Below are 20,443 nucleotides of genomic sequence, written 5' to 3' on the forward strand. Positions count from 1 at the left end.
ACACTGTATTTGCACTATGTTCAATACTACAGGCCATAGACCTTAGTGGCATTTGCATTTGCAGAAATATAAATTTTGTTCTTCAACTGGTAGCATAAATGTTGTGGAAAACAGAGTTTTATTTGGATTTAACAAAAGCTCTCATCTGCCTGGAATGGATGTTGAGGGAGAGTTCAAGGGAAGAAGGCAAGCTGGGATTGGCTCTAGAAATGATCTGGAAAAGTGGACTGTGGAAGGAGCAGGTACAGTTGGGATTTAGAGGACATGTCAGCCTGTATGATGAACACTATGCTATGGAAATGAAAGCTGTGCAGTATATGACAACATCACTAACCTGGAAATTGTGCAAATTGACTGGAGGTAGGCTTAGCAATTATTCTTCCATTACCTATGCTGCTCTGGATTTTCCTCACCTACTGCTCTGCCGGTCACCCCACCTTCTTTGTGGAGCTCAAGAGGGGAAAAATGGAAGTGCTTTACACTAGAGTGTGCTTCACAGAATTGAAGTGCTCACGGTAGAGTGGGTGGGTGGCAGAGAAAGCTGTGATCCAGCAGGAGACCCAAATAGAGAGAGAGACAGAGAGAGGCCCCTGCTCCCAAACTAGAGCAGCCAAACCTTAGAGGACTGCACCCCATGGACGAGTGCCCCACACCACAACAGTTTTGGGGTGACAGTTGCCTGTGGGAGGGAACCCATGGAGATTCAGAGGAGATTCCTCTCTCTGAGCAAACAGAACAAGACCTCGAGTAACAAACTGACCAAAACCCCCATGCCCTGTCTCCCTATGCTGTTGGTGGGAAAGAGGGAAGGGCTGGGGAGGGGAAAAGTTGTTTTAAAGATTCTTTTACTTCTCATTATCCTCCTCCGACTCTGTTAGTAATAAATTTACCTTATACCTTTAAATTTGAGCCGTTTTGCCCTTAGAGTATTTTTCTCTCAGTTCTTATCTCAACTCATAAGCCCTTCATTAATTTTTTCCCCTTCCCTCTGCCCAGCTATAATAGCAGAAGAGAGTGAGTGAATGACTTTCGTGGGTGCCTGGTGTTTGGCCAGTGCCAAACCACGACAAGTGTATGCACAGGTCCCTCTGCAGACACAAAAACTTGGTAACTCTTCAGGCCTCTTCTCCCTTGAGTCATTGAGCATGGATTAATCTTTGCTCCAGCATTCATGTGGCCTTTGGGTGTTCTAAAGCAGCAGCCTCTGAGCACCAAACACATTCCATGGTGTGTCTGTTTGCTACAGACTTTGTATTTCTCTCTCTCAAAGCATCAAGTCATGTTTGGAAAAGAAGCTGCTAGTTCCAGATGGATCACGGAATGACATCGTGGATCCACTGACCTGAATTGAAAGATGTTTTAAATTAATTTTAAGACAAAAGGAGAAAAAGAAACACCCAACACCACAGAACCGAAACCCTGCTCTTCAACAGGGAGAACAACATGCTCTGTGTTGGTGTCTTGCACAGAATTTCACTCGACTGGAGCTAATGTCTGCTTCAGAGGAAAGGATTATGGGGACAGTAAGAGAGGTTTCTAAGAAACAGAGGAATGGTCTGATCTGAGCAAAGCAAATAATGAGGCCTGCTGGCAAGTGAAACAGGGAGCCTAACATCAAACTGTAAATGAGCAGAGATGAATATGCTGTTAGAAGCTGCTTTGTGGAAGGACTTTACAAAAGTGTTTAGTGAATGCAAACCATCTTACACCCAGAGAAGTTAGGGAACAGTGCAGATTCATAGCAGTAGGTATTCACCACCAAAACCTGCTCTTTTGAACGCTGATGGGTTAAACTTGTACAAAGTAAATGAGTAACTTTACATTTCAACAGCAATTTATGTGCAAACTCACAGAGGAGAGGAGATTTGTGGTTTCTGTTTTGTCTAAAGCCTAAAGGATGCTAACAAATGAATGCACAGCAGGAATTGCTTTTGTTCTCTCCTTTGTTTTTACCCTGGGAAGGACTAGGGCTATTTGTCCCACTGACCCCAAGTGGACACACTGTGCTAAATGGTGTAAGAGTCAATCTGTGTAAGTTTTAAGCAGACAATTTTATTTAATTGACCATGGAATAAGCATGAGTTTAATGTCTCAAATACATTTAAGAGGAAAAATCATTGTATAAAATGGCTATGACTGCCTGCCAGCATTAATGATATAACCCACTTTCCATGGCCGGGTGGAACAAAAAGCCATCCTCATGACAAGGAATGAGACTCTTAAATGCCATTTTCATCTTCCCAGTGTTTGCAGAGCTCTAGCACATGGGTGGTGGTTGGACTGAGGCTGGTGGGAGCAGGGGTTGTTGTGCTGTATTCTCAGTTGTGGTCACTGCAGGGGTGGCTAAGCTTGGGTCTTTACCAAAGCAGGCAGTTAACAGCTGTGGGTGTGTGACAGCCACAGTCCCAGCCCATGCAGCTGTCCCTGAGCACCAGAAGCTGGGTGAGATGTAACTGGTGCTCCTACAGCTGCTCCTGATGGCAATGGCTTCTCCCAGCACTGCTGATCATTCTGGCAGCAGACCTGCCTGCTCATATTCTCTTACCAGCTGTGCCACCTGGCTGGACCTTCTTCTGTTCATCCTTAGGGTTCCAAATCGTCTTCATCTTCCTTTTTTTTTTTTTTTTTTTTTTTTCTCTTTGTTTTTTGTCTTTTCTGCTCAGAGCATGAAGGATCTTTCCAGTGGCTGTGACACTGGAGACAGGTAAATAAAAGGGATGCTGTCAACCTCTGGTTTTGAATGAGAATGTGATTGTTTTCTCCCAGAGCAACTGTGATGATTTAAATCGGTTCGTTATGAATGTGGCTTCTAAAACCAGTTTGTTCTCTCAATAGGCAGCAAGTGGAGTAGTGAATATTGTGGATATTGTGGATGAGACGTGGGTGCAGACACAGCACCCTGTTGTGGCCACAGCCATGTGGATCAGCACTGAGAAGTGGCAAGGCTGGGTTGGTGGAGAAGCTTCATATCTGGGAAGGCAAACTAAAAAGATGAGCACAGACAGATGAGGGACATCCCAGTACCAAAATAGCTTCAAATCTGCCAGGAGGACTGGGGATAGATTGTATATCAAAATGGGGAACCTGCAGCATCCTTAGTAGAAGCCTGCAATAGTGTCTGGCATGGAACACATGTTGTTTGGGACAACTAAGTGTATTTTGAGATTATTCCATTACTCAAATATGACATCTCTGACACTAGATTGACTCTCATCTCTGTTTAGTTTATTTTGCATGAGCATTTTGACAGGGGAGAAGGAGATGAAAAGGTGAACTGTATCAAATTGCTGACAAGAACAGTGCAACAATGCCAGTGCATGACAAGTTTCTTGCTCAATTTCACCTAATCTGGCACAATCAGGCACATACCTTCGGGTCAGTTTAGGAACAAGGTGCTTACAGAGAGTCCTGTGTTAGAAAGCAGTGAAGGGAAGAGTTTTGCTGGGACTGCAGACATGCTGTGTGGGTTATGGTATTTGAGGATAGGTGAGGAACCCACTTTTCATTAAGTGCAAACCCCTTTCTGCCCTGTGAATGTCATGCTGTGAGTCAATAGCCCTAACTGTTGTACACAGGTCCTTTACACTGCTGTTTAATTACATAAACTCTGGTGAAGAATACTTGAACAATATCATGGCCAAGCTGACGTAAAAAAAGTTGAACACCACAGATCAGGTGGCAGGTAATTCGTGGAATAAGAATGTGCAATGATCGCTTGTGTCTGTTCTTGTGTGCTGCAAGATTATCCCAATTTCTCACAATTTCTTTTCAGGCTTTATATGAGCTTGTCCCCTAGCTGAACCCTGTTTGCCTCAGACAGTGCTCTTTGGCATTTTTTCCAAATGTGATTGCACCCTCTATCGCATGAATTAGAGCTGGTTTTCTACAGACAAATGCCTTTTATTCCTACTATGACTACTGATTTATGTGCCATCTTCCTGCTACAGTAAATTCTACAAGACTGAAATACTAATATATACTAGGGATTCTTACAGTGTTACGGTAATCTGTGAAGATAAAATTAAGAATGCTTAATGATTCGGGCTCTGACTTTTTTTAAAAGTAGAGCAGACTCCACTACATGTTTACGTCTTTGTTTGCAAACCACAAGGAAATTTGAAACACAAGCCCCAAAATATGGCACTATGAAATAAAATTGACTAATTCCTTTAGCCTAGGGAGGGAAACTGTTAAATAGAGAAGTGCATCACGTTGTACGGCATCTCCTCTACAGGCCTATCAAAAAATATCTCTGTAAGATAAATCTAAAAAATCTTACAATCACCATCCGCCTCACCAGCGCCGATTTGGGAACGAGCGCCCGGCAGCCGCATCTGCCCGGGGCGGGAGCGGCTGCGGTGAGCGCTGCCGCACCGAGGCCGTGCGGTGCCGGTGCGGGGCGATCCTCCCGCACGGCTCCTGCCGCCGGGGCTCTCCGCGGGGCGGTGCCGGTGCGGTGCCGGTGCGGGGGCGATCCTCCCGCACGGCTCCTGCCGCCGGGGCTCGCCGCGGGGCGGTGCCGGTGCGGGGGCAGCCGCTGCCGGTACCGGCGGCGGGGCGGGGCCGGCGGCGTCACGGCGCGGCGCAGTGCGGGCCGGGCGGGCAGGTGAGGCGGCGGGCCGGGCGTGGCGGCCGGGGCGGGAGCGGGGCCGAGCGGGGCCGTGCGGGGCCGAGCGGAGCCGTGCGGGGCCGAGCGGGGCCGTGCGGGGCCGTGCGGGGCCGGGAGGAGCCGCGCGGGGCCGTGCGGGGCCGAGGGGGCCGTGCGGAGCCGCGCGGGGCCGGGAGGAGCCGTGTGGGGCCGTGCGGGGCCGGGAGGAGCCGTGCGGAGCCGTGCGGAGCCGTGCGGGGCCGGCCCGCCCCGCGGCGCTGCCGGCGCGGCTCCGCCCGGCCGCCGCAGAGGATGGGCAGGCGGCGGCCGGGTCAGCGCCGGGATCCCGGCCGGCTTTCCCCCGCGGGGCCGATGACTCTGGGGTTTTGGCAGCACTCGGTACCCGGCGCAGAAAAATTGGGAGGAGATTCTGCCGGATAAGTAGACTTGTTTTGGGGTAGCGGTGCCGGGAGGAGCGGTGAGGGCGGACGAGCCTGCCTGCCGAGCACACGCGTTTGTGCGGAGAGCAGCCGGCAGAGCCGGCATCGCCTTCCAGACTGTGATGTGCAGGTGTTGGTGTAACAGACGTGGGGTGCGAAAAATCCCAAATAACTATTGACACTGAGGGTTAGCAGCCACTGAGGGAGAGGTTTCCTGCCTTGCCGCTGTTGTGTTCACCACGTAGATTTACCCGAGGGCAGGTTTGAGGTGCATTCCTGTGAATAACCAGTAAGTTGAAGAAGAAAATGGGGGATTGAGGATATAGTCTCAGTTCATAATTTTACACTGATTTTCTGCTGGACCACTGACATGCTGTCAATAATAGCCTTTCAAGTAATTGCAGGTCACCACGTGTATTTTTGAGCTATGCATTGGGGGGGGGGAATCTTGTATCACTAAAACATTGCCACTTATGTATGACTTGTAATGCAATCGCTTTGCAATACACAGGAAAGAGCAGGTAGATAAAGGAGCATCTAATATGAAATGAAACTAATAGATGAAGATAACACCTTTGCCAATGGCAAAGTATAATAGTAGTGAAGGCAGCTGCTAGCTCATCTTCTTTGTCATGGCTCTGTGAAAGAAAGGGTTTGTTAGAATAACTGTCATGAATCTGGGTTTTCATTATGTCTTCTTTCAGGTATCTCCTCATTAAAAAAAAAAAAAATCTCATTGTGAGGAAATCACTTTTTCCTGGAGGCTGATAAGTACTCTGCAAAGTAAGTACTCTGTGAGAGACATGGGTCATAAGAAGTTTTTAGTAATTTGGAGGAAAAGTGTCAAGGGGAACACTGGTGCAGATGCCTTCACAAAGTCTCCGTACACTTCTCTTTCTGCTGGTCCTTGTATGGGACATTGTGGCTAATGAGCTTTCCCAGCAAGATGCAGCTTACTGTTGGTGCTGTGTGAGGTATGGGTTGTCAAGATGTGCAGCTGGGATTTATGAATTGCCCGTTCTCTCTTGCATGATATAAACTTCTGAGGAGAAGCAGTCTCGAGCAAACCCTTAATACAATGTTAGAAATATTTCAATGTATGTCTTCCCACTCTCATCCTTCCTTATCCTCCTTGGCCCCCAAATGCACTCAAGTCACTCCAACTGCAGTCTTCTGTGAGGTGCTTGGCAGTTGGTTTTGTATTGTGCAGTGTCTCTGGATCCCTGCATGGAGCTGAAGCTTGGTCATGCTTAACAATGCTTGGGTTAGCGTGATGGTAAACCTGGGCTTGTGGGGTCCTGCTGTTGGTAATAGTTTGGGATCTACAATGAATTGTGGCTTTGTGTAGACTAAGGGCTATGGGAAAGAAGAGCAGTGTATGAAATGTGCCAGACGAAGAAGCAGAAAACATGAGATTTAGGGAAGTGCTCTACAGCCAAAGAGTAGAAGAGCTGGGAGTATTTGCCCCAGGGAAGTCAAAAAAGTAAGAGGCTTGTTTTACTCACTAGTGTGCAGTTGTGAGAGTTTTGTGAAGAGAGATGGGGTGATGTGGAGCTGTTCTTGTGCAGCAGCAGCTTTAGTCTATGGGCAAGGAGGCATAAAGAAAAGGTCAGACTTCACTCATGAGCTGTTTCCATTTCTGGCAAAAAGAATCAAGAAATCACATGTGGTTCGTTTATGCAGCAGATCTGTTGGCATCTATCCGATGTGCTATTTTGGAAACCATTTGGCTGTTTTACCCACCACACTGTGCAGGCTTTGGCTACAGGAGTGATTCTGATGAAATCCAAGGAGCCTATTCAGCACTTGGGAACCATTCAGCACTGAAAGAGGAGTAGCAGTTTTGAAGGTGGTTTGTTGGGTATGTATCTTTTCATGGTTCAGTTCCTACAGATCAGACCCTCTCCTTGCAGTGGGGATATCTCTGCTGAATTAAGGAATAGAAATAGGAATAAAACCAAACTTTGTCATTGAGAAAAAGATGTTGCATTAAGCCTTGGCCTGAGCACAGGCAGCAGGAGTGCTAGGATCAGTAGCAAAAGGATTTCTTGCCAAAGTGATTTCATGTTGCAGCAGGGGTATGGAATCTGCTGCCAGACTACAGCTTTGCATTATTGTAAACATAGACTGAGATTATGATTTTTTTAGCTTGAGTGAGTTTAACTCAAGTGAATTCTACATAAATGTAGACCCTTTGTAGACCCGTTGGGAATTTCTAGGAAGTGTGACTGACTTTTCAATCTTAATGCCCTGTGGTAGGGGAAGTAATCCCCTGTGGTAGGCAAATACTTAGGTAACCTAGACAGTATCTCTGGTGTCTCATTTGTGCAAAACTCCCAGCTCTACTACAGTATTCCCCTAAATCTCATGTTTTCTGCTTCTTTGTCTGGCACATTACATACATGGCAGGAGATGTGCGTATAGAACACAAATGCCTTCCGTCAAGAGATGGAAAGAAGGGGTTGTAACTAACACAAAGGCCACACTTCATATGTGAAATGTTGACAAATGTCTTGAACTTCAGTTAAAAATTTAAGCAAAGTTTTTCTTACCTCAACCATTTTCTTCTGAGCTATTTGTCTTCCAGACCCCTACCCATGATGATTCCACCATCTGCACCAAGCCCTGTCAGCGATGCTGGACTCTTGTCAGGTGTGGCTTCTCAGGAAGTCTGGAGGCCATCAGTTCCAGGCTATCCTGGGCTGCCCACACGGCACATAAGCCACCGGGCCAACAACTTCAAGAGACACCCGAAAAGGAGAAAACACATCCGGCCCTCGCCGCCGCCGCCCCCAAATACTCCATGTCCCATTGATCTGGTTGACTTTGGGGATCTCCAGCCTCAGAGGTCTTTCTTGGAACTCCTTTTCAATGGGTGCATTCTCTTTGGGCTTGAATTCAGCTATGCCATGGAAACAGCATATGTTACCCCTGTGCTGCTCCAGATGGGGCTTCCAGACCAGCTGTATGGAATGGTGTGGTTCATCAGCCCTATATTAGGTAACTTTTCCTGGTGCTATTTCTTCCCTCTTGTTTTTTCCACTATGGGTTTTTTTAAATTCTTTTTTGCAGTATCTCAGTAGTATATTCTCTTGAGGTTAAGTAGTACTAACCATAATTTTAGACAAACAAATAGGTGGACAATTCTTGCTGTGCCCTGCCTCAAATAAGACAAATGTGCTCAAAATATCTGTTCTTTTAATAGCTTCTCAACCTCTTAAAACTTGTGTGAGGGTAACCTTTGGTTGCTCTGTTCCTGTATTAAAAAGAAGCATAAGAAGATCATTGTATCCATTTATGTCCCCATGAAAAAAAGCATACAGAGACAGTTTTCAAGGGTGTGTGAAAAAAAGCAGAGTGGGATTGCCTTCTCCTTTCTGAAACAAATGAGGTGTTCCAGTGATGAAAGACCATTGACCACTGGTGATACAGGCATTGAATTACTTGCCTTAGCACAGAGGCAGGGTTGGGAGTGTATCCATTGCTATGGATACCACTTGGAAAATTTTGTTCTGCCTGTTCTTGTACTCACAACATATGCTTCAGAAGAAGAGCTAGGCTCCTCCTAACAGGCTGGCACAGATTAATACAGGCATCTTTCCTACTTGTATATTTGTTTACAGCTGTTTTCCAAGCTAATCCTGCAGGGGATCTCACATCTAGTGGGATACATGAAATAGCTGTTAAGGAACAAAGTGCTTAAGAATGTGTAATTTGCACTCTGACTCTTCACCTGGTGTCAAACTCTGTGTTCCTGATGCAGAGTGAAGTGCCCTACAGTGAGCAGCAGCACATTCTGTTCCTCAGTCCTGTCCTGGGCAATGCCAGGCAGTGTGCTGTGTGTGCCCCTGGGTGACTGTCAATGTCACTGCTCTGTGGTGTCCTGCCTTAACTGCCTTTTAAGGCATGCCTATTTAACTCCTCTGTGAAACAAGCTTTTGGAAGAATCCTGTTCATTGGTGATTCCTTTTTTCTAGGGTTTTTGCTACAGCCTTTGCTGGGAGCCTGGAGTGATAGATGCACATCAAGATTTGGGAGGAGAAGACCTTTCATTCTGGTTTTAGCAGTAGGTGTGTCTTTTAGAAATGATGGGCATAAGACTTAAAAACGTTGTGCATCTCTCTTTTGTGACTTCCCCTGTGGCACTAAGCTGGACAAAATGCTCCTGAGGTATTGGGTGTTGTGGGTCTGAAGAAGATGGTGAGTGACACAGCTGGAGATCCACACATAAAAGCTTCTCAGAGTCTGAAAGGATGTTTTGAGGGTCAAGAATGTGGATGTTTTTGGCCAAAGTAAACTCTAGACAAATAGTGGAAAAGGATTCTGTGTATTCTATAAGCCACACTAATTTCCCAGGCTGCACTGATATGAACAAGAGCAATAGTGCTTGCTGCAAGGGTGTGCAGGTAGAATAATGTTTTTGGAGTCTGGAGCTCTGCAGGCTTGCTTACAAATAGTGACTGGTTTTGTTTTGGTTTTGTTCCCAGGAGCATTGCTTGGGCTCTCGCTTATGCTGAATGGCAAAGATATAGGGAGTGCCTTGTCTGACACTGAGAACAACCACAAATGGGGGATCATCCTTACAGTCTGTGGTGTTGTCCTCATGGACTTCAGTGCAGATTCAGCAGATAATCCCAGTCATGCCTACATGATGGATGTGTGCAGCCCAGTGGATCAAGACAGGGGCCTCAACATCCACGCTTTGTTAGCAGGTATGTCTTCTTGGTGCTTCCTGGGAGATGTGAGCCCTGAGTAAACAAGCCCTGCTGTGAGAAAGCAGGGTGCAAACACTGGTCTTTTCCTGAATAACCATAATGACCAAATACTGAGAGGTATCACTAATTAACTGAAAAAAAAAAAAATCTACTTATTGCAAAAGGCTTTTGTAACTACCTCAACTCAAACAAGATACAGTCCTGGGCTGTTCATCTGAAGGTCCCTCACATATTTTGTAAGACCTATAGAAACTAAATTATCCCTTGAGGGAGGAGCTTTGGCTTTCTGCAGATGTGGACTGTGTGTCTTATAGTTGCTCTGTTGGAGGCGAAAGTGCACACTGGGTGCTGTTGATCCCTCACTGCTGTCATCTTCAGTTGCTGTGCTGTCCTGTTCTAGGAGACTATTCCACACTCTTGAATGTGTTTGTGAGTAAGAAAGAAGAGTGTTGTAAGACTTTCACCATGTGAATGGAGAGAGAGGTGCTCTCAAAACTTCCCTGTTCATCGGTAGTAACACAGTGGCAGTTTTGTGCACTGTCAACACAGTGCTGAGTAATGAGCTTGCTACACTTCTGAAGTGATTGGATCTGTCTTAGTTAGATCTGCCTTCCTCATATGAGGAAAATGGATTTTCACTTTCAGGAAAACAGTCTTAGCTGAATGATTGCAGAGCCTTGTCACAAGGCTGGTGGACACTTCTGTTTACGGACTGAAATAGCTAAAGGTAAGGTGTTTTGTTCTTGGCAAAGAAAAATTATAATTTTTAATTATTTGTATCATCACTTTCACAGCACTTTCTCCCTCTTTCTGTACCGTGTTGGTACATCCAGACTGTCCTTGTGGCACAGCTGTGTTTATTAGTGCATTTGAAGTGAAAAGGGGTCAAATGGTAAAACAGAAATGTCAGATTCTACTCATGATTCATTATGCAAGTGATGCTGTGCTGCTACTGACTTGTGGGACTGGATAGGGATGATAATCTTAGCTCTGTTTTTCCACCAGGTCTTGGAGGTGGCTTTGGTTATGTTGTTGGAGGAATACACTGGGATAAAACCAGTTTTGGAAAAGCTGTAGGAGGGCAACTTCGTGTCATCTATGTCTTCACCTCAGTTGTACTGACTATTGCTACAGTGCTGACTCTAGTTAGCATTCCAGAGAGACCCTTAAAGTCCTCTAACAGGAAGAAAAAGGTGATGAAAAGTCCAAGTCTTCCTCTCCCTCCTTCTCCACCTTTCTTCTTTGAGGACAGTGTAAATGAAAACTCTGCTTCTCATAACTCAGCTCACTTACATGCAAGTTTTACGAGTCCTGTTTCCCCCACGAGCCCACTCACGCCAAAATACGGGAGTTTTATCAGCAGAGACAATTCTTTGACGGGACTTAATGAGTTTGCATCATCCTTTGGGACTTCAAATATTGACAGTGTGCTTATAGACTGTTTTACAGGCGGGCATAATAGTTACATGACAGTTCCAGCTAGTTTGTCCAGGCAGCCTGTCAGTGTCAGCTTTCCTCGGGTGCCTGATGGCTGTTACCATGGAGCAAATGGAATTCTGGAGCAAGGGGAAAGCAGCTTAACATCAGGGTCTGATAGTGATGTGCTGAGAGTGGGCTCACTGGATGCAATAAAGCCACGGTCATCAGGGATCTTGAAAAGACCTCAGACCTTGGCCATTCCAGATGCTGTAACAGGACACTGCCCAGAGAATAACAGAAGAAGAAACGTAACCTTCAGCCAACAGGTAAGAGCAGGAAATCAATGATATGACCATGTAAACCTGAGTGTTATTAATCTCTTCATATAGTTTTAAATATGTGGTGCACAAATTATTCATTAAATACTCTTGTGACAGCTTCCTCATAAAAGTTATTATGGGCACAGCACACCTGCTATGACTATCAGTAAAGTAGTGGGTAGAGTGTGAGTTATGGCTGGCAGTCTGTCGGCTGCCTTTGTTAAGATGGCAGAAAAGGGAATGTCCCACTCTTAACTGGGCCAGTTGTGAGAGTTAGGTCAGTATTTTTAGTCCTGCTTCACTACCAAGGGAGCTACCACATGAATGCAGAAAAGGTCACATTTTTATTGAGCCTGTGTCTTCCCTTTCCACAGAAAGACCTGCAAAATAGGGCCAGGGATAGGATTCTCCCATGAGCTTCTCCTTATGGCAGTCATTACCTCTGGCTCCATCAGGGAGGTGAGCTTTCCCTTACTGAGGGATAAGACTCTGACCTCACCTCCCACTGTTGGTGATAACTTGGAATGTCTGAGACCTCTGCATGCTGGCCCATTTTTTTATGATCTGGGATGAGGTAAACAGTCCTTTTTTTTTTTTTTTTTTAATGTTTGGTTTGGGGATTATTTTATTTTAATTTTGGGGGGTGGTGGTTTTTTGTTTGTTTCGTTTGTTGTTGCTGTACTTTGACCCAGTTTGTGAGAGCAGACTTTGTTAGGGCCAGGATTTTACATACTGGGCACACTGAGGTTGAGCATTGAGGTTAACAAGCAATGATAATGTGTTTCAACTAAACTCATCCTCTTCTTCCTCAGTGTCTCTAAAGTTCAGGATCCACATTCACCTGAAAGTGGGTACAGCTCCTATAAATGCAGTGGAATTTATGCATTCCTGCTGTGCCTGTGCATCTGAATGTGGCTACCAAGTCCCCTGGTGAAGGGAAGAGAACTGGTTCAAGCATACTGAAAGCTACAGTGCAGTGCTGCCATTTGTCCCTTGTTCCAGTCTAATACACTTCTTAATCTCCAAGTCCACAAACTCCAGCAGCAGAGTTTAACTTTTAGATGATCAGATAGGTGTGCAATATTGCATACATCTGCTTAAAGGATGTTTGTGCTTCCCTTACTGTGCTTGTTGACCTGGCAATTCTTATGGTGCAGGTTGCTAATATCTTGCTGAATGGGGTGAAGTATGAGAGCGAGCTGAACGAATCGGGCGACACCTCGGAGCAGCCCCTGTCTGTGAAGCTGCTTTGCTCAACCATCTGCCACATGCCCAAGGCCCTCCGTAACCTCTGCATCAACCACTTCCTAGGTACTCCCAAAGCACCCTCTTGCCTTCACCAGGGAGGGCTCTGCCTCAGGGGAACCTTTTTCAGTATTTTATCTATTGCTGCAATGGCTGCTAATAGAACCAACTTGATTTCTTCCTTTTAGATACTAATGAGGTACCTTCTTAGAGCAATTAGAAAGGAAAAAAAAAACCAAAACATCCCAGCAAAGCAGGAAAGCCTGTGTGCCTAGAAAGGGAACAACAGCCTAAATCAGCACATCTTAAGGGGAATGTTCACACCAAGCAGAAAGATTAGTTGTATTTCCATGCTTACCCTGAGACTGGCATTTTCTTTCCTCCCTTTGACTGTTCATGTACAGGGGTCCCAGGACAGGCTGGGAGGAGGTGTGGAACATGGCATTGCAGGAGTGCCTGTAACCAGTATAGGATTACCTTTACTCTTAACCAGTGTGTGACTGGTGTTTAGGAAGGGTTTGCAGTCATTCCACTTGACACAAAATTGGACAGAAGGGACCAGGTAATTAATACCTATTGGCTGTGAAGAGAATTAGGGGATTGTCTACATCAATGGCCTTGGTGCCAATTTGTAGGAAGAGTTTTTAACTGTGTCAGAGGTACTCTGGAGGCTACAACCATGACATAAGAAGCACTCCTTCCAGTCCTACGTGGGAGGATAACATCAACCTGAAATTACTATTTGATGAGCCACTCTGTTAAACTGAGTGCTGTGTCCTGTCAGAACCTGAAGACAGCTCAGACTGCTGTCATCTATTTTTCTGTCTTGCTAAACCAGTATTTTGTGGCCTTTAGTCAGCCCCGAGGTTTCCACTTAGGAATTCAAATGGTAAATCTTGGTCTTTAAAAGCCTGAATGTCTTTAACAAACATTGCAGCATTATGCTCAGGGAGCAGCGGTCTCAGATAAATGTGGCTGGATATTATGTAACAGGTTGCACAACCTGTCCTAGGGTGTGATTTGAATTATTGCTGATAACATCCATGTAAGCTTGCAAGGGGAAACAGATATTCTGAAATCCTAATAGGTTATTTCTCTCTTCTTTCAGGGTGGCTTTCGTTTGAGGGGATGTTACTCTTTTATACTGACTTCATGGGAGAAGTAGTGTTTCAAGGGAACCCAAAAGCACCTCACAACTCAGATGAGTATCAGAAGTACAACACTGGGGTCACCATGGGCTGCTGGGGAATGTGCATCTATGCATTCAGTGCTGCTTTCTATTCAGGTACTTGGTACAGCTGTCTTAACTACTGCTTTAGGAAAAGATACATTTCTTAAAAGTGGTGATTCTGTACAAGTAGGCCAGTGTTTGTTGCACACAGCCCACTACATGTCATAAATGTTATTTTTCACCCTATTACCTCTGCTACTTAGCTTGGCCTGCACTGACAGCAGGTGAGGTCAGCAATCCAGTGAGGACACATCTCTCTTAGGATGTGGTTCCTTCCACAAGTGACATTTTCAAAGTACATGGAATGCAGAGAAACATGTAGTCACCATGGGCACAATTCTGGCGCAGCACCACCCAGTCAGTGCCTGTGTGTCCCAGGCAGAGCACTGAGGTGTCATGTGCCCACCCCAGCACTTTGTCATGAGGGATTCTTACAAGAATGTGTCATGCTCTGTCTGCCAGCAGTTCCCATTTACCCTCTGGGTACTGCCAGGCCTCAGCTCTGCCATGGCCTCTCTGCAGACAGGGCAGCAGTGCTGCATCATGGAAGCCAGATTTGGAAGGGTCCTTGGCACTCATGTGCCAGCCACCAATTCCCCAGAGGTGTAGTGGCTGCCTAACCAAGGGTGGACCCCTCACCCCACTGAGGGGTGGCAGTGGGGCTGCCAGTTCACCCCAAAGCTGTACCATTTCCTTGCAGCCATGCTGGAGAAGCTGGAGGAGCGGTTTAGCACACGGACCCTGTACTTTGTGGCATATTTGGCCTTTGGGCTGGGCACGGGCCTGGCCACGCTCTCCAGGAACGTCTACGTGCTGCTGTCCCTGTGCGCTACCTACGGCATTCTGTTCGCCACGCTCTGCACGCTGCCCTACTCCCTGCTCTGCGACTACTACCAAAGCCGAGAGGTGAGCCCCGGGCTGGGGAGGGCCCAGGAGCCCCGGGACACCCCCTCACTCTGGCTGTGTCCCCGCAGTTCGTAGGCTCGCAGGCGGAGGGCACGCGGCGTGGGATGGGCGTTGACATCTCCCTGCTGAGCTGCCAGTACTTCCTGGCGCAGATCCTGGTGGCCTTGGCCATGGGGCCGCTGACGGCGGCCGTGGGCAGCGCCAGCAGTGCCATGTACTTCTCCAGCCTGGTGTCCTTCCTGGGCTGCCTCTTCTCCTCCCTCTGCGTCACCTACGAGCTGCTGCCCGCCGAGGAGCTGCCACCCGTCGAGGAGCAGCGTCCGCTCCTGCCCCGTGCGCGGAACGAATAAACGGGAGAAGCTGCCACGGCCTCTGCTGCCTCTTTGCCTCACCCTTGTCCTCCCTGTCACGACAGAACGGGCTATCACCCCTGGGATGGCAGCAGTGGGCTTGGCACATGGAAAGAAAGGTCTGCGCTGGCTTTGCTGAGCTTTCCCCTGCCTGCGGGAAGGTGCGGGGTGAGTCAGCGGTGCCTGGCACCGCCCGTCCTTCCCTGCCTGTGCTCCTGGGGCCGCAGTGCCCTCCAGCTGCCTCGTGGTGCTGTTAGCCCGGGGGCGACTGCCATGGTCCAGCACGAGGCAGGAACCTGCAAGTCTGGTGCCTGGACAGGACAACCTCCTTCTCTCGCTGCTGCAGGGACTGCCACCGCGGGAATGGTGACGGGCCAGTCTGGGGACAGAAGGTGCCACCTCCTGGCCAGGCAGAGCAGCCCTGGTCACCAAGGGCACTGGTGACTCCTGTGAGGCCTTTGGGAGCTGCAGGTCCAACCTGCAGCCTCTGCCCGTGGAAGGCCTGGCTCTGGAGGGTGCTTTTCAAAACTTTGGGAAGGCTGAGAGCAGCAGGCCTTGCTTGGGTCATGTAAGTCCTCTGTCAGGTGCCACGGGCTTCTGAGTGCACAGAGCTCCCACCAGCAGAACTGCTACAAGACACCTCTGTGGGCTGACAGCACTGCAGCCTGGCTCCCACACCCCACTCTGGAGGTCCTGGCTGTGGTCCTTGGTAATGTTTGCCAATATGTGCAAATAAGTGCATATTTTCCTCCTCATTAGAGTTTAATTAAGACTGCAGGAGTTTGTGATGACTTAGCAGGATCATTTGTCCATAATCCAATTTAGCAGTTGTCCATAACCTGGTTTTGGGGAGAAAGGTCTTTTCCCATCAACCTCTCTTGGGCAGAAGGTTACTCTCAAGAATTTTAGTCATAAGAAAAATAATTTGTATGGAAGCCTGCATCACATCATTCTTGTTTATACAATTTTACCTTGGGACATTCTGAAGTCTGGGGATCAGTGACTAAGCACTTGTCAATTACAGCTGCATCTTCCACATCTCAGTGAAACCAGTAAAAGGACTTTGGGTTTCATTACCTGAGAGGTTTCTTCATTATTTTGATTTTAGGAGGTGGTGTGTGACAATTTTTACAAGTTCTAGTTAAGGCCAGGAGTTAATTTAAGTCATTAATAAAACTATTTCTAAAGCCCCTGTCAGTCTGCCTCCGTATTTGAGTAGGCAGCCAAGTTCTGCCAAGGCTGGTGGGCATTTTGGTGTTCACATATGCTGTGCGTGGCATCCCTGTAGAGATTATATTTGGTCCCTAGATCCAGAAGAAGGGTTTTCTCTGGAGAGTCTCTCCTTTTAAATGGGTTGTACTTCACTGTTTACCTAAGTTGATTCTGATCTATGATGCCAAGGTGAAATCATATGTGTAATCTTTAGTTGTTGTGGCTTACTGTAATCCAGTGCTGAAAGCATAATGCATAACTTGTAAGAACCCCTCATTTTTATCATCTGCTCTCAATTATTATATTTTAGAAGCAAGTTGCATATTACTCAGTATTGACTTAAACAGAGGAATACTGCTGAAATTATGAAGTCAAGCACTCAGAGATAAAACACTGTTAGCTGTCAGACTGATGAGTACATTCATCTCTCATTTCTTTCTTTGGGCTTACATGGTGTCACATCTGCAGGAATATCTGTGCTATTTCCTTAATTATGGGACAGCTGTCTCCAAGAAGGTTCAGGACAAAGCTGGGACAAATTAGCATGAGAAACAATAGTATTTGGCACTTCTGACAATCTAAAGACTTGACTTTGGTGAATTATTCTTTTCTTGTTAGTCTGATTTGTAATATTAATTTATCTTCCTTCTCAAATTTTTAAACTCAAAAATTACTTTATTTTTTGCTTGGTTCCACTAGCTAATGTGGTATTTGTTCTTAAATTTTTTCCTCCCCTTAAGTTTTGTAGCCAGCGTTATTGCACTAAATGGATTGTGAGCACTTTTCCAGGTAGCTGGAGTTGCAGATCATTTTGTTTTAAGTTAAGATCTTCAGAAAATTCATAAATCAATGTATTTGATTAGAATGTTTGTCTCCATTTCCCTCTGTAAATAATATCAACGATGTTTATGTAGTTATAAAACTATTGCTATGCCTGTATGCCTTGCCCAATAGACTCTATATTACATTTTTCTGTTTTATGGGATCTGGACTTTATTTTGCATATGTATTTATGCACTGGTACATACATAGTACTTTAAATCAACAACAGTGTGTGTTAATTTGGGGCTTTGAGCAATACTAGTGGTGTCTGGGAAAAAAACAGAGCCTGTCACCATCATGCAGAGCTAAAAGTTGCACCAAATCCTTAGAAATAACTTTAAAAAGAGGCATTGCTTACTTACTTATTATCTTCCTTTGTCAGATATTTTGTATTTTACAGAAATTACTGTATGTGGTCACTGGTGAACTGTGAGCTGGAACATGATGTTTCCTTTCTGGAATCCAAAGGCTTCAGATATTCTGTTTAAATTTGCAAGTTATTGATTTAAAAAAGATGCATGAGTTTAGGCAGGAAAATGATTTTATGCTGTGCTGTTTTTCAGTGATTCCTAAAGGTTAATTTTGATTTAGTCCATATCATTAAAGGTTGCTTCACGGCAATTATTTGTGGATGTTTGTAAATGTATTTATTACACATGTACAGAAGCAGGGAAATGGGGAGAAGGATGGAGAAAAGACCTAACTGGTTTTCACATATTTGTAATTAAGATACCTGTAACCATTTCAGCATGTCTGCAGCTCACTGATCCTTTGCTGTGTCACTCAGAAAGACCTCATGTTTTCAGAACTTCTGCTGTTCTTTGGTTGGAAAAATAAATCTTTTCAAGAATCAAACAGAATAAAATTTATATCTATAAATCTAATATGTATCTAAGTATATATAAACTATATTGGGAAGTATTTAAAATAATTCTCTAGTCTTACTTTCTACAAATGAGTAATTAAGCATCTTACACTCTATAGGATATACACTTTATTCAAAAAGGAATTTGTGTGAAATGCAGCTTTCTTAATGTGTGTTCTCCCTCCCACAGACTGGAAGACAGCCTCAGGAAGAGAGGAAAGTTTTATTTGCCAGTATCATAACAACACCCAATGGATTGAGTAAGTCCAATACACATCTTGAGAATTCTTTGAGTACCGGGGGCTGAAATGCCAAGGCAGATCTCCAGCATCTGTTTATCTAAACAGACATTTTCCAAACCTGTGTTGTTATTTCCTAATTATTCATTTAGCCCAGCTTTCTGCAGGGGAGGTTTGTGTGGATGTTCTCTGGGAAAATGGCTGCAGCAACTTTCCATTGCTGTTCCTGTGCACCAGGCTGCTGCTTCTGTGGCAGGGTCAGTTGTCAAATTTGGGCTCCAGCACAAAAGACAGCAGCAAAAGCTGCAGGGCAGCAGCACTGGGGCAGCCTGGAGGTTTCATTAGAACCCTTAAGTGGTATTGCAGTGCTTGCTGTGTTTGAAGGTTCTGGGCAGTGTTCTACTAAAAGTTTTTAATGTTGAAAGCCTTGTCAACACTGTCTCATATATGCCACGCAGAAATGGTAAATGCATGGAATAATGAGAATTTTGGGTAATTGCGGCTTGCTGCCTCATGCCCCCAGCCACAGTGGTGGCCAGGTTCTCTTTACATCTGTAAGGCAACAGCACAGTCCAAGGCCCAAAGAGGGTTAACAGTAAACAAAGGGGAGCTTGCTTCATCCTGTGTGGAATATGGAAGTCCAGGGAGCAGGGAGAAAGTAGGCAATGAAGAGCATTAATGAGAAGAACTCAAATGCAAGATGTGCCCAGAGTAGCAGTCTGCAGGCTGGGGAGAGTCTGCAGTGGGGGAAATGCATTATCAGCCATGTATGTAAGCTGTGTGTGTTTGTTTTGTTCTTGCTTTTTCTAGGATCCAGGGACAGCTTTCTCTCAAAAAAGGATAACATATCTTGTTGCAATAGCCAATGGAACTGTCAGCAGAGGAAATCACAGCATTAGAGCAGAAATGAAGATTTTGGGTTGTGTGAGTATAGTACTAACTAAGCTTACAAGAGCTACTTAAACATGAGGAATGTACAGAATTACTGTCAGTGCTGTGAAGAATTACTGTGCTGGAGGTTTGAGATTCACCCACAGCTTTCAAGCCTGGCTTTTGCTGTGTGCCAGCCTGATAAAACCCTACTCTGCTTCTGCTTTATGCCTATTCCTTTCAGTTATTTTTGATTTGCTGCTTTTTTTTTTTTTTTGGCCCACACAACTCTTTGGGGAAGAAGGGATGGAATACAACTCTGTCAGAACAATGCTTCTCTTCCTACCAAGAAAGGAAAATGTTTGCTCCTTTTGCCCAAGCTCTTGCTGTGAAGTATTTAGTGAAGTGTTTACAGCAAGACACCCTTGAACCTACATCCCTAAGCACTCCATTATTATCTACAGCCCCCTTAAGCAAGAGGGGCTCTTCATGGCTCTAGAGGAAAGTATCAAATAATCTTTTGAAAGGTGGGTACCAAATGCATGGAAGAGGGAGGTGTAACAGAAAAACAAAACCACTTTCCATAGCCTCAGTTACTTCCAAGAATAGCTTTTAATCACCTCATCTTTCATCCATGAGCAGAAATAAAACCACTCTTTGTCAGTATTGTGAGAGCAAGCCAGGCCCTTTTCTTAAAGTGTTTTTTCAACTCATCCTCTGTTGGGCTGGTTACACTAACAGCTTTATGAAGATGGAACACTGGAAACCTGTCTTTGCCTGAATTTGTAGAATCATCTAAGAATTGCACCAAAGGAAACCGCAAAAAGCTTAGGGGTGCCTCTAAAACAGGAGAGAGACTTTGGTGGGTTTCTTGTCTCTTGGAACAGGATGAAATATGGGATTTGACAGTAGGACTTGTAACTCACTCCCCCAGTTCCTCTTTACATAAGACTGAAATCTTTCTCTTTTGCTTTTAAATGAACAAACAGGCCCAGTACGTCTCTGGAGAAAGTAAACAGAAAACCAGCTGCATTTCCATTTGCATCTGTCTGTGCACTGCTCTGTGGCAGTAAATCACAGCCGAAGTCAAAACAAAGGCAGCTGCCAGAGGACGTGCCACTACTGCAGGCAGAGCACTTGGAGCCAGTGGCCTGCCTGGGGAACTTCTCCTGGAATGCTCCCACAGGTGCACCAGAGCAGCAAAACCTCTTCTGTGCACCA

The 20,443-nt window shown here is 45.7% G+C and overlaps 1 protein-coding gene across 17 annotated transcripts; it reads left to right on the forward strand.

The window, feature by feature from the left end:
• The first annotated feature begins 4,458 nt into the window (after window positions 1–4,458).
• Window positions 4,459–20,369, forward strand: SLC45A1 (solute carrier family 45 member 1). 17 transcript variants are annotated; one of them, XM_085558904.1, is made up of 10 exons: window positions 4,459–4,606; window positions 5,733–5,811; window positions 6,712–8,028; window positions 9,006–9,098; window positions 9,516–9,740; window positions 10,749–11,488; window positions 12,640–12,793; window positions 13,836–14,012; window positions 14,659–14,864; window positions 14,933–18,132. In XM_085558904.1, exons 3-10 carry the CDS (start codon window positions 7,626–7,628, stop codon window positions 15,212–15,214), a joined length of 2,280 nt encoding a protein of 759 aa, XP_085415030.1. In that variant the 5' UTR covers window positions 4,459–4,606; window positions 5,733–5,811; window positions 6,712–7,625; the 3' UTR covers window positions 15,215–18,132. The 17 variants fall into 17 exon arrangements, with proteins under 17 accessions (XP_085415030.1, XP_085415034.1, XP_085415038.1 ...); XM_085558908.1 differs by having other exon boundaries at window positions 6,715–8,028; XM_085558912.1 differs by having other exon boundaries at window positions 6,784–8,028.
• The last annotated feature ends 74 nt before the right edge of the window (window positions 20,370–20,443 follow it).

This window comes from Lonchura striata, chromosome 21 (genome assembly GCF_050655825.1).
Source record: "Lonchura striata isolate lonStrDom1 chromosome 21, ASM5065582v1, whole genome shotgun sequence".
In the NCBI taxonomy this organism is placed as follows: Eukaryota; Metazoa; Chordata; class Aves; order Passeriformes; family Estrildidae; genus Lonchura; species Lonchura striata.